This window comes from Doryrhamphus excisus, chromosome 5 (assembly GCF_030265055.1).
Source record: "Doryrhamphus excisus isolate RoL2022-K1 chromosome 5, RoL_Dexc_1.0, whole genome shotgun sequence".
Lineage (NCBI taxonomy): Eukaryota > Metazoa > Chordata > Actinopteri > Syngnathiformes > Syngnathidae > Doryrhamphus > Doryrhamphus excisus.
The window spans coordinates 12623658-12638451 of record NC_080470.1 but is presented as its reverse complement, the minus strand read 5'-3'; the positions used below and the strand labels follow the sequence as shown (position 1 = coordinate 12638451).

Here is a 14794-nt window from a genome sequence, read left to right as displayed (position 1 = left end):
TCTCACCACTAGGGTCCCGTAATGATGGTAATGGTACAGAGGTGGATATCCACAGTCACAAACACAGCACCCAGTGGTTCATGCACTTTTCTCCTGTTTGGAATGAAAGTTTGCATTGTACTGTCCCTTTGTTTATCCTTACATAGAAGTCAGTGTGTGTGTGTGTGTATATATACAGGTATACATAAATACTGTACATATAGTGTTTCTGTGTGTGCGTAGGTGCGTAGCATGAAATTGGAGCTGGAGGTAGAGAAGAATAAGATCCTCTCCGAAGCACTGCAGACGCTGGCCACCGAGCACCACGAGTTGGAGCAGTCCGTCGTCAAGGGTTCGTCACAACGAAGCGTACTCAGCGACGATGAATTTCACGATGCCGTTTCTGGTGAGAGACAATATATTTTCTATTTTAATCTACTAGGAAACTATTGTAACAATGGTAATAAAATATATACATTTTATTGGTGTATGTACAAGTTTAAGCACTTTATTGATCACTTTTTAATTCCATCGTAATTGCTGATAATTTGCTCTTGTAATGGTTTAGTTTATTTCAAACATGCATACAGTTTACATTGAAATGCTTCATATTACAATTACAATCACAGTTCCACATGTCCGAAAAGGAGTAGGAAGAAACAAAGTTTATTTAATCCAACCCCATCTCTGTTTCACATCAAATACATTTGTTCATTTCCTGTATTCCATTATTCTTTCATACAAGAAAAGCAGGTGTTAGTAAACAAAAGAAAACGTTATCCCCTTCCCCTGTTTGGATCTATACCATTCGCCAATCCAAAGGTTTGTAGTCAAGATAGCGAAAGGGTTCCACTTCCTTCCTATAATTCTGTCTTTTGTGTTGAATTGTGAGTGTCATTGAATGTAGATACATAGGTTCCTACCTCCAGTACTTCTTTTTGAGCAGGCCCTTTTCTCCATGGTGGTGATGTCAAATGTTGAATGTAATCCTTCCAACTGCATCGTTCCTTTTATTTTGGTGGTATCTTCCATTATCCTTGTTGCCATTCTTGATGTAGATTATACCGTTGGTGCCCTGTACCTTCCTCTGCTCCTGGAGTTTTGTGCTTGCTTGGCAATGTCATCGTTGCATTTTGTCAGATGCTCATTCATGTAGACGTTTGTATCTTTCAGCTTCTTTCCCTGTTTGAGCAGTGTAGTGTTGAATTCCCTATTCCCTAACAATGATAACGGTTTGGTGTTTCTGTCATACAGTGGGATGCAAATATCTATGGTGTCATTCTACATCCACCTCATCTGATTGTACATGCATTTTATATGGTTCTCTGTTCTGGCCCTGGCATTTGTCCTTGGTGTAATTTGGAGCCCTGTGGAGATCACGTCGTACATTCATGCATTCTGATCCATCTATTCATTCATTCATTCATTTTCTACCGCTTATCCTCATGAGGGTCGCAGGGGTGCTTGAGCCTATCCCAGCTGTCTTCGGGCGAGAGGCGGGGTACACCCTGGACTGGTTGCCATATAGACAAACAATCATTCACACTCACAGTCATACCTATGGACTGATCTATCTAATCGATTGTATTTTTAATTTGCTCAATTATATTTTCCTTTGCTTCTTTCTCTTCCTCCAGAGTGGCCAGAGTGGCAACATTATCGTCCAATAGTACTTTTACATCATTCTGTAGTACCTTCTTATCATTGCATAGTGGTCTGTTTTCCTCCATAGGGTTTTTAACCTCCTTGTCATCTTGTAGTCAGCCTAGCGGGCTGATGGATGAGGAGATGGATTTCCAGGGCTGGTATTGTTTCACTTTTTGTTTGGCGTTGTTGCTAGGCAACCGCTTTGCACCGCAGTTAGCCTGTTAGCTTGGCTTGCTAACAGCTGTCAGCACTTCTAACTCTTGAGGATTTCAAAGTAACGTATTTTTCTTCAGACTATTTGATAAATAACAAATATATTTTTTTATACTAGTGAGAAATTTCTCCTCATCAATATTATTTACAAACAGATGACCGGACATTCTCCTTTAGGATTTGTTTTGGTAGACAGCAGAATTCATGATTCCATTTATCACAGCAAGTCATCCAGGTCCTGAAGCAGCAAAAACAGCCCTAGACCATCACACTACCACCACCATATTTTACTGTTGATAGGATGTTCTTTTTTTAGAAATGTGGCTTTACTTTACTTCCAGATTTAATGGGACACACACCTTCCAAAAACTTTTGTCAGACCACAGAGTATTTTCTCCAAAGGTCTTGGGGATTATCAAGGTATTTCCCGCCAAAATTGAGATGATTTTTTAAGTTATTTTTGTTCTGCAGTGGTTTTCATCTTGGAAGTCTGGCATGCATGCCATTTTAGCCCTTTACTGAGGCAATTTTTGGTGTGCTTGCCACTTATGAGAAGGTTCACCACTGTTCCATACTCCATGAGGTGGATCACTTTTCACACATGGCGATGTACATAGGACATTGACTAATATTGGAATTTGTTTGATAATCTGAAACATTTAAGTGTGACAAATATGCAAAAAACATTTTTTTGAATCAGGAGGTGGGCAAAGAAAATCTTAAAGTGGCCCCTCACATTCTTTAAACATTTTTTTGAGTAGGCGGCCTCAGTGGAAAAAGTTTGCTTTGCTTTGCTTTACATTCCATTCCATTGTTAAGTAGCATGATACATCTGATTCATTATGCATGTGGGTGTTCTGGTATCACTCAATGAAAAGCGTTGTGTTCCAGGCACCATTTTAATTGTAATAAAACTTGAATGTAAAAACTTCATTTTGGAAAAAACAAAAAATCTTGTCCATCTGTTCGTCCTCTGCCAGGGTCAGACTCAGAGCTCTCCTTGAGCGGCTTCGAGACGGTAGCCAGCCACTCCTGGGAGGACGAGGAAGGCTCCGTCATGTTTAGCAGCCATTGCAGCAACAACCCCGACAGCATGTCGCATGGAGATCACCATGGCAACAAGAACGAGACTCAACCCAACGGGATCACCAAGTATAGGTCAGCGGTGCTGCTTTCCCATGTGGCTTCCTAAATAAGACGCTTTTATCCTTCCTCTCATACACACACACACACACAACCAGACTTCCACACGCACATCTCCTTCCACTACACTGTTGTCACTTTTCACTTCTGCTCTTCCAAATTTCCCAAAACCACCACTGTCAGGCTGCTACACCTCCCAAAGTGCTCCTGCGGGATCTCTCCATCACTCCCACTTTATTTTATTCTACTTTAACCACTAATATGTCTGCCTGTAGCTCTTTTCACTTGATGCGGTGAATAATTTAAAGTGTGCGCCCCAAAGAGTTGCATTGAAAGGACAGGTGTCTTTGTCAGAGTTCTTGAAATATTGATGAGGTCTCAGTGTAATGCAATTATCAGTCAGCACTCATGATTTGATGTTGACTGCTCCCCTCTGGCTGTTTTTAATGAACTATCCTTGCATGCACCATATCCACCATATACCACCAAGTACAACTGGCTTTTTGCGGATTTAATGACGTTTTTGTAGTCATCACTTTTGACATGTAAAACAATAAATGGTCAAATCCATACAGGTGATGACTTGGACCAGGGGTGTTACATCCTCAGTAGAAATGGGTTGGACACTCCTGGTAGATTTATCGCAGGCACAGTGCAGCCAGAAGTCAGACTGTAATTATGGCATCACTATTGTAAGCGATAATGCATGTATCAGAAGTGCAAATAAAGTGCTGTGTGCGCACTTTAAACCTTGCAACCCAAACTACACTGTGTGTTCCCAGCGTCACTTGTTTGCTTGTTGCTTGCTTTTTTTTTTAAACAATTCATCAGTAGTTGTATTCATAGTATGGATGCTCTGATCAATCAGCCACGGATCAATATCGGCATATTTATGTGAAAAAGCAAAAAAGCACATTATAGCATATGCAGGAAAAAATGCCTTTCAACGGCGATCACGACAGCCGATCACCTCTGCCTCGTGCTATAACATCATGCAGCCTGTAGCGAGCGTCTCCCGCCCACTTTCCTTCACACTGCACAGGCTTGCCAAACCCAAAACAAGCATGTCTGCCGTGTGAAAATTAGCCACCATTTGTGAGAGTGCCACATGCCACAAAGAAACATCTCACCAGGGTAGCACGTTAAACAGCTTTAATTTAATATGGCATTTGAAGAACAAACACTTGACCGAGTATGGTGAGTTTTCGTGACTTTCACAACAGGCACTCCATAAAGACATAGTAAAATTATTATAATTAATTAGTATTGATTTCTGATGCTGATTGTAGCTAGAAAAACAGCATTATGAAGAATTATGGGCCAAGTTTATTTACAGACAGTTGTTTTGCAGGCTACTCTCTGTTAGCCATTTTGCCAGATTGCAGCGAGAGTGAGCCACAGTTTGACATGAAACGGATTATTGCATCTTGGTTCTGTTCGGAGTTTCATTCTTGGAGGGAGTTTTTCTTTGACTCCATCACCAAAGTGCTTGGTTATGTGGGGTTCAGTCGCTGCTACTACTCTGATGTCTGAGTAGTGTGGTTTGAGATCTGCTACGTATGGAAAGTCCCTTGTAATGACTTCTGTTGCGAACTGGTGTTGTAAACATATAAATTATCGTATTGTTAGTGTGGACATTTCCAAAATGTATACATCTGCTGACAGTCACTGGGATTTGTTCTGGTATGTGTCACTCAATACATGAAAGGCCTTGTTGAATATGATATGATGCCTGCAGCTGTTCTAAGATGTTTCATCAAATATACTGCACGCTGTCTTCTTACTGAGAATTAGTCGGCTGAGACTTAAGCTTGATTCCTCAGTGACTGGGATTTTGAATAAATTCATGTGAGTATTACTGTGTGTGTTTGTGTGTGTGTTTTAGGAGCAGCCTACCTGCACCAATGTTTTCAAGAAATGACTTCAGCATTTGGAGCATACTACGAAACTGCATCGGAATGGTGAGTATGCATCTATGGCCTGCGACATGGTGATGGTTTTGACAAATTAATACATTGTGTTTTGTTCCAGGAACTTTCCAAAATCACCATGCCGGTGATTTTCAATGAGCCGCTCAGCTTCCTGCAGCGTCTGACCGAGTACATGGAGCACACGTACCTCATCCACCAGGCCAACACCTCCTCTGACTCCATTGACAGGATGAAGGTAGAGGACTTGCTCCGAAAGCTCCGATAGTGTTTGTGGCGCCACTTGTTGCTAGGCAAAATTCATGGAACTCTGGAAAAAAACTGGAAAAAATATAGTATATAGGTGCACTTTAAGTCTACAATTAAATAACTCATGACTGTTAAATTCATATTTTTAACTGATTTAAAAATGAGACTAGCAGTTTTTTCAAACATTTTAAAATAAACATTTAAAAGCTAGGTTGCAAGATGGCCATGTGTGGCCCAGTCAGAAGACTGGAGGTTCAAATCACTTTTTAACGCAATTTATTGAAGATTCTAAATTGTCAATATCTTTGAATGTGAGCATGAATGTTTGTCTTTAATGTACCCTGTGATTGATTGACTACCGACCAGTCCCGGGTGTATGTCGCTTCTCGCCCGAAGTCGGCTATTGAGGACAGGCTGTTGAGGACATGGCGTGCTATATAGCTAGTTATCCCACGCCTTTGTCAGAAGCCCTGGTAAGGAATTCAGTGAAGAATGATATCCAGCTGGTCTTGTCTTTATTCTTACTGCTGTTTGTATGTGTGGTATCTAAATGAAGAGAAAATAATCCAACAGTCTAAGGAACAGGTTTTGAACATATTGATAATATATTTAAATTAAAAAAAAAACTGCAGTCAAGAGCATGAAGAAATACTCAACTCTGGAGTAACAGCTCCCTCTAGCGGTTAAACCAACTGCACCTCTGTAACATTAACAGCTATGCAAACCACGGGAGATGTCAGGAATTCTGGGACCTGTGAACATTGGGTCCTCTTTATACAGCACCCCTTATCCTATTTATTCACACATCCCTGCTCGCAAAGCAGGTACGGTCAGTGGAGGCAGGTGAGGCAGAGCCTTTGTTAAAAAAAAAACAACAAAAACAACATCCATCCATTTTCTATGCTGCTTATCCTCACAAGGGTCGCGGGTGTATGCTGGAGCCTATCCCAAATGGCTAAATTTGAACATTTCCTAATGGAATACTGGGTGGAAACCTATGATGAGGCTGCTGCCGTCATTAGATCACGGCGCGTGTCAGCCTGTTGTCAGTAACATAAAAATAAAATCATTACATAATGTTTGCAGATAAATGTACTATACACCATTACTTTCTACAGCCAGTGTTATATCTTTTTATATTTAAATGTGACATCATTATTCTTGCTAATTGGACAATACAACACACACAACTGACAAGCCCTGAAGTACTCTTTTCATCCTGAAGGGGTCAGGGTGTGCATGAGCTGGAAGGTGCTTGTCACTGCTGTCCTTCCATAGACAGGAAAAGCCTCTTTTTGACAGCAACAATGCCGCACCAGCTGGTATGTTGTTTATGCTCTGCTGTATGAATTCATCAAATTGACTGCCAAGATGGAGGATTACCATAATATATGGTAGCCACACCGACTCAATTTGGAGGGAAAGCAATATTTGTATAAAGCTACAGGATCGTATACACTTTTCATTTTTAAAAAGTAAAAAAAAAAAAAATGATGGACTATCTTGGTAATAATAATTATGTAATTAAACGATTAGTAGTAGTTCTGAAGTACAGGAGTTTTATGCAAGTGGTATAAAAAAATGAATGAAAAGTCATAATATATTATATATTATATATCATTGTGAAATCTTAGAATATGGAGCAAAATTGACCCCAAAATTACTATTACAAAATCACATTACTTCCACAAATCAACAAAACAGCGACGAGAAAAAATGTTTATGAATGGTCCAACTTAAAATCATCACTTTGCATGAGTGAGTAGGCAAATTTTGCCAGGTCACGATGTCAATATTTTTACTTTCAATATGTGTTTAGTGTTACTGGTTTGTATTTTGCAGTGCGTAGCAGCCTTCGCCGTGTCTGCTGTGGCGTCCCAGTGGGAGAGGACGGGCAAGCCCTTCAACCCACTGCTGGGAGAAACCTATGAACTGATCAGGTAAGAAGTGGTACTGGTTCTATCAGCAACCATTTTGTCTGATCCTTTCTCCCATCCACCAAACCAGGGAGGATCTGGGCTTCCGGCTCATATCGGAGCAAGTCAGCCACCATCCTCCTGTTAGCGCCTTTCATGCCGAGGGCCTCCAGCATGACTTTGTATTCCATGGGTCCATCTACCCAAAACTCAAGTTTTGGGGCAAGAGTGTGGAAGCTGAGCCTAAAGGAGTCATCACCCTGGAGCTGCCCAAGTAAGGACCTCTTGGAGGTCCCTGGAATTCACTCACTATTATGTTACACTAGAGTAAAGCACCTTATCTTGAACATATTGATTTTTTTGTGAAGGCATAATGAAGCGTACACATGGACCAATCCTACTTGCTGTGTTCACAACATCATTGTGGGCCAGCTGTGGATTGAGCAGTATGGAAGTGTGGAGTTGATAAATCACAGGTAAGTGGAGCCTTATGTGAAGTCATTTTGACACTATTTGTCCCAATAGTGGCCTCCACTCTAACACCTAGGTCACTCACGCTGTACACACAGCACATGAAGGACATAAAATACAGTGATAAATACAAGAATTAAATAAAACAATAATAAACTAAAACACTGTTCTGCTCAACAAGCTTGTGCACAGACATTTCCAATGGCAGGTGCTCGAGCCACAAACAAGGGCAACAAGGACAACAAAATTTGTGTGATTATTTGCGATTTATGAGTTAACTGGACCCTCTGTGATTAATTGTGATTAATTATTTAATCGATTCACAGATTGATCCATATTGATACCAATGTCGGGGTCGATATTATCAATATTTGGATCGATGCCCTCACCACTACACGATATCCACTTCCCTGTGGGACAAAAATAGGCTCAGAATAAAAACAAAATGTCACTGTGAGGAAAAAGTCACATTTGGAGTCCGAAGACAAGAACCTAGGTGGTTAACTATAGTTCCCTACCGGCAGTGACAATATATCAATGTCTTTATTCATTTTAACCCCACTGCTACTATGGGCCACTCAATCCACAACACAGGTGTATTTTATTGATGGCATTTTTAATGCACAGGGATGCTGTGACAAGACCCTGAGACCCATTGTTATAGCATACATCCACATGTTGCAGCATAATAATGCACAGATCCATTTTGCAAGAATCACGATTCCTAGAAGCTGAAAACATCCCAGTTCTTGCATTGCCAGTGTAGATACCATACATGTCAGCCATTCAGCATGTTTGAGATGCTGGGGGTTGGCGTATACGTTATTTGAGGCAAACAGTGGTTGCTTCAAGATGATCATATTCCATTTTTGAATCCAGAATCAAGTCTGGATGTGTATGGAATTATTAAGTGCTTTTCTTTTTGTGTGTTTGTCCAGAACCGGGGAAAAATGTTGCCTGAATTTCAAACCATGTGGCCTTTTTGGCAAAGAACTGCACAAGGTTGAAGGGTACATCCTGGATAAAAGGTAGGCTTCACACTCGGGGTGTCCAAAGTGCTAATATTTATTGGCCTGTGGCACATTCTCAAAATTACATGAAAAAGACACAACAAAAATAAAAAACAAAAAAGGGGACAAATGTGAAATATTGATGCTGGCAATAGGTAAAAAACAGTGGAAAATGTTGCTGCTTTACACATGCACGCTTGGTGTGTAATTGGTGTCATACGTTAGTGTAAATAGAAACTTGCTCACACTTGACAATTCCCCATGTATTTCCATTATTTTCAAACCCTTATGCAAAGGAGGAAGCGGCATTGTCATCACTCATGCTTAGTGTGATGTAGATGAAAGACTTGGCACCAAACACATCATTAATCTTCCCGACAGGCATTCAACGCCATATCAAAATATCCTCATCTTTCATTAGATTTTTAGAGAGTGTGATTTCATGTGCCTAAATATACTTCAGCTTTATAAGTATGTTAGAATAATTTGTGAATCACAACCAGCAGAGTTCAGTACTTTGGCGAGACGCCAATCGCCCTCATGCAATTTATTAATTAGCTGTTCCCCTCAATTAGTAATTAATTGCCTTGAAACATAGTTCTTAAGCATCACGAGCAGAATTATATTTCAAAACCGTGACAAGGCTAGCCAGCCGGGGGATTTAAGGCAAAGAAACAAAAGCACTGAGCAGATGGCTCATTGGGAAATGCAAGATAAGCTTTTTCTGCCGTGCCAGCAACTATAACTTCTGTTATAGAACACACATATGCACACACAGTACACACATTTGACATCAAAACAAGTTAGAAGCAGCAACAGCCACCGTGTTGACTCAGCTTGATGTCGGCAACATTGTGTTAACTGTCGCTCTTGCAGCAAGAAAACAACCAAAAACATAATGACTTTGTGTATGTTGCACATGGAAGCAAAAAGAAGCTGTGTGCACTCTATGGAAAGTGGACCGAGTGCCTGTATGTGGTCGATCCCGCCGCCATGGAGGCTCACAGGAAGAACGACAGGAAAGGAGCAGAGGGCAAAAACAAAAAGGTATTATTATAATGGAATCACATTAGCACCAAAACATTCATTCATTTTCAACCGCTTATCCTCACGAGGGTCGCGGGCGTGCTGGAGCCTATCCCAGGTGTCTTTGGGCAAGAGGGGGGGTACACCCTGGACTGGTCGCCAGCCAGTCACAGGGCACATATAGACAAACAACCATTCACACTCACATTCATACCTGACTATATAACTGACTACTTTTTAGCAATAATTTCTGTCAAAGCACAAAATGACTGCTCAGAAGCACAGGTCGCAAGACTAGAACTCAACCATCAATTAGCCACATCACTGTGTAAGCAGCTTATATACCCGAAATTACAGGAAAATTTAAAACTCTTGTGATGATAATTGTCAAATACAGCAACTAGACTATAGCTAGCAGCCAAGAAAGAAGAAGAATCAAAACACACACACACAGAGTTACGGAGATCTTTGATGTTTGCTGACGTGTCCTCTCATGAGGTTGCATTGACGTCTGTGCAAGGTGCTGAAGTCTGCCTCCTGTGCTGTGTATGTGTCCAAGAGTTCCGGTGAGGACGTTCCGTCTCCAGCTTGTGACAGCGTGGAGGTGATTCCTGGCAGCCAGCTACTGTGGAGGATTGCCCCCAGGCCGGCCACCTCAGCCCAGGTCAGACAGCCAATACCTAAACACATCATTAGGTACACCTCCGCAATCTAATCACGTATACATGAGAGGATTTGTCATTCAGAATCATAATACATAGATGAATAGGGTGGAGGTTGTTTACTCAACTGCAGAGAGGATGTGTTACATGTTACAGTAAAATTCATTCATTGATTCATTTTCTACCGCTTTGCCTCACGAGGGTTGCGGGGGATGCTGGAGCCTATCCCAGCTGTCTTTGGGCGAGAGGCGGGGTACACCCTGGACTGGTGGCCAGCCAATCACAGGGCACATATAGACAAACAACCATTCACACTCACATTCATACCAGTGGCCAATTAACCTAACATGTTTTTGGAATGTGGGAGGAAACCGGAGTACCCGGAGAAAACCCACGCATGCACGGGGAGAACATGCAAACTCCACACAGAGATGGCCGAGGGTGGAATTGAACCCTGGTCTCCTAGCTGTGAGGTCTGCGCGCTAACCACACGACCGCCATGCCGCCTACAGTAAAATTATTATATATTTTTATATATTATAGTATAATATTATTATATTATTATAGTATAATATGCTACATAATAAATATGTTAAGGGCCTAATTATTTTTGACTCACTGTTGAAATTTAGCAGCCTTTGCTCCAAAATGCATTTCCTCTTCAAACTCCACCATAAATGTCAGCTTTACAGGTTCCATGTCACAACAATATGTACGTTCTCACAAATTATTTGTATATATATTTATACTGATGATGACTTTTTTCTTTAATTGTATTTAAAGTTAATATTTATATGATTTATTTATCATTATGATGAACTTTCTTGACTGATTGAGGGTGACCATGGGTTTTTTTTAGCTATCTTAAGTCAGCATATAGTGTTTTTTGTTCTATAAGGACATCAACGTTTAAATTATTTTACATTCTAATCATAAATGAGTATTTTTACCTTTGTAGAGGCAGATGAATGTATTGGATGTCATTAGGTTGTGCAGTGGTGCCAAGTAAAGTGTCTCATGAGTAGCAGAGTAATTACTATATTAACAGTAATTACATTTGCCCTCGACCTGTTGCATGCAGATGTATAGCTTCACATCATTCGCCATGCAGCTGAACGAACTGCACACGGACATGGAAAGCGTCATTCCTCACACCGACAGCAGGAGGAGGCCCGACATTCGAGCCATGGAGAACGGGGACATCGGTAATCGGTTGCCTGACAAGCAGCAACTCACTCACGGTGTCACCTTTTAAACAAGATGTGTGCTAAATGTGTGACTTTTAAGACATTGGCAATCGTTCCAATCGTTCCAATAGACCTCGCCAGTGAGGAGAAAAAGAGACTGGAGGAGAAGCAGAGGGCCGCTCGCAAGAATCGCTCCAAATTGAACGAAGAGTGGAAGACAAGGTTAGCTCCTTTTAATGAAAACGGACACGTTCTCTTCTCTCTCAGCAGGCACTCGCTCATTAATTTATGCAAAGTCTTTAATTGTAGCCCCAATGTGCTCACAGTCTTTGTTACTGAATAGATCAATGAATGAGAGGCCGCCATGTCACCTCATCATTTTAGCAGCAAAATGGCAATAATTAATGACTAGTATTCAATGTGTGTGTGTGTATATACACAATGTCAACCAAAATTTGACTCTGTTCCAGTCATCCGTGAGCCGGTATTTGTGTTAATTACATTCACTCCGAAGCACAGTTTTTCCTCAAATAAAGTTCCTATCTCAAAGGTTAATTATGCTCTCAGGCCCAATATGAAGTTTTATTCACGGATTTGTTGGCTTAGCTCAGAAGGACATCACTAGCCCGGCTCTCAGCCTTTAGCTAATAGATTAACGCAACTGCCCACGCGTGTGCCTGTTCTAAACAAATAGTCATGTTTTAAAATGACATTTCATGCTCAGTAGTGCGCAAAGTGTCGGTTACTATCCTGATTTCGGTTTGTCACACTAAAATGTGTCAGCTCATCAAACAAATGTAAATATTAGACAATGACAACACGACTGAACACAAAATGCAGTTTTTAAATGAAACCTTTTATTATCAAGGGAGAAAAAAAAAATCCAAACCTACTTACATTGACCTGCCCCTCCCCCCCTCTGTTAAAACATTCATTCATTCATTTTCTACGGCTTTTTCCTCACGAGGGCCGCGGGGGATGCTGGAGCCTATCCCAGCTGTCTTCGGGCGAGAGGCGGGGTACACCCTAGACTGGTCGCCAGCCAATCACAGGGCACATATAGACAAACAACCATTCACACTCACATTCATACCTATGGACAATTTGGAGTCGCCAATTAACCTAGCATGCTTGTGGGAGGAAACCGGAGTACCCGGAGAAAACCCACGCATGCACGGGGAGAACATGCAAACTCCACACAGAGATGCCCCAGGGTCGAATTGAACCCTGGTCTCCTAGCTGTGAGGTCTGCGCGCTAACCACTAGACCGCCGTGCCCTGTTAAAACATTACTCTGGAAAAGGTTAGAACATTTATAAAGCTTTGGTACTCCGGCAAACCACAGTGAAAGCCATTATTCACAAATGGCAATAACATGGCAATATGGTGAACCTTCCCAGTCAACTAAAATTACCCCAAGCCCTCGTCAAAGAGGCCACGAAAGACCCCACAACAACATCCAAAGAACTCCAGGCCTCACTTGCCTCAGTTAAGGTCAATGTTTATGACTTCACCATAAAAAAGACACTGGGCAAAATGTTCTTTTTTGAACTAAAAGAACATTACATTTGATGTACATGTTTGATGAGCTGAAACATTTAAGTGAAGTGTCTCCCGACATGTTAAAATGACATGTTACTCATGTTAAAAAATCTCCCGGATATAGTGACGTGTTTGTGTGGATATAAAATACTTGTCAATCAAATTGTGTAAGAAATAAATATTGTATGAATGTGTTATGTTAAAATCACGATCAAAGCGGCATTGAAGACATCCCAAAATAAAAAGCCACATTCCCGGCAGTTAGTTCTGAATGCCGCCTACCAGCACACAGACTGCAGCGAGCTAGCATACAGCATCAAACACTTGGCACCAGGTGTGCCAACATCAGGCTACGCAATTATATATGATCACAGGGAAATGGCTTCCAAGAAGAAATGTTACTAGAAGTACAAGGACATGTGTTTGGAAGTCTATCAAAGGTGACTATCGTGCATTCTGGACAGTTTGCAGCATTGATAATTCTATAAAGAGGAGGGGGTGCAATGATATACTCCGACACATTGGCTCTGGGGGGCGGATCTACGGGATTGCAAACATCAAATGTTGGCAGCTTAGAGGTTTCAGTCTGGTTATCTGCCTCCATTAGCATCTTCGAACCTCTCAGGTGGTGTTTTTTTTTCCAGCCCTCCTCTTTTGGATTGCTATTGTTAGATCACTCAAGAGTTACTACCGTTGTAAATACAGTAAATGTTCCAATTGACTTATTAACAAGTTGCCGGGTTATAGTTAGTATAGTAAGTTATAGTAAGTTATAGTTGCCGGGTGTGTGGTCTACAAAAGCAAATAATCGTTTGGGTCTCTAAGATTACAATGAACCATCATCAGTGCTTATGCTAGCTGAGCAGGTTGCTGCTTACCACCATTACAACATTGGTTCTGTCACTCATGTGTTGTGCAATATACTTAATAAATAATTAAATGACCATGCGCTAAAAATTGAGCGACATCATAATACATAGATGAATAGGGTGGAGGTTGTTTACTCAACTGCAGAGTATCAGATGTGCCTTAATTTTACATTAATTACAGTAAAATTATATATTTGTATAGTATAATATGCTACATAATAAATATGTTAAGGGCCTAATTATTTTTGACTCACTGTTGAAATTTAGCAGCCTTTGCTCCAAAATGCATTTGCTTTTCAAACTCCATCATAAATGTCAGCTTTACAGGTTCCATGTCACAACAATATGTACGTTCTCACAAATTATTTTATATATATTTATACTGATGATGACTTTTTTCTTTAATTGTATTTAAAGTTAATGATTTATTTATCATTATGATGAACTTTCTTGACTGATTGAGGGTGACCATGGTTTATTTTTTTTCCACTTTCTCATGCACTCCAAATCATTATTACAGTTTAAAAAAAAAAATAACTTCTGCAAATATTGCCTGCTTCCAATTAACACCCTGTCCAGTTTGTGGATTGAGTAAATAAATGCCTGTTTATAATTCGAGCATTCATGTTACTGCACTGACATATTTAAGATAAACTTGTCTTTTATTTTCCCTGTCTCCCCACCCCCCACCCCACGCTTTGCCGCTAAGGAGTCCCGCACTTGGCCCGAGGTTAGCGGCACTCACTTTGATGGATACGTGCTTGACATACATGTGTGATTTATAAAAAAAACAAAAAAAAATTCATATCCTCCACAGTGAGACGTTATCTTCAAGGCGTCTTGTTGAGATGGGCTGGGGGGGAGACAGTGTGTGCTTTTATCAATGATCTGCTCTACTTTTTACCAGCATGGCGGCTTTCATCTAGTCAACCCCCTCCCTCCTCTAATAATGC

At 40.8% G+C, this 14794-nt stretch overlaps 1 protein-coding gene across 9 annotated transcripts in view; it reads left to right on the top strand.

Moving 5' to 3' along the window:
* Window positions 1-14794, top strand: part of osbpl1a (oxysterol binding protein-like 1A) — a 40239-nt gene that overhangs the window by 23697 nt on the left and 1748 nt on the right. For 7 of the 9 annotated variants that reach the window (XM_058073039.1, XM_058073037.1, XM_058073040.1 and 4 more), the window contains 13 exons: window positions 223-385; window positions 2820-2997; window positions 4868-4943; window positions 5014-5148; window positions 7002-7099; window positions 7167-7349; window positions 7444-7551; window positions 8485-8574; window positions 9483-9603; window positions 10142-10246; window positions 11326-11449; window positions 11563-11653; window positions 14551-14571. In XM_058073039.1, coding sequence (XP_057929022.1) covers window positions 223-385; window positions 2820-2997; window positions 4868-4943; window positions 5014-5148; window positions 7002-7099; window positions 7167-7349; window positions 7444-7551; window positions 8485-8574; window positions 9483-9603; window positions 10142-10246; window positions 11326-11449; window positions 11563-11653; window positions 14551-14571 — 1493 coding nt within the window. The remainder of the gene's footprint in view (window positions 1-222; window positions 386-2819; window positions 2998-4867; window positions 4944-5013; window positions 5149-7001; window positions 7100-7166; window positions 7350-7443; window positions 7552-8484; window positions 8575-9482; window positions 9604-10141; window positions 10247-11325; window positions 11450-11562; window positions 11654-14550; window positions 14572-14794) is intronic. The other 2 variants (XM_058073041.1, XM_058073038.1) reach the window with 1 other exon arrangement.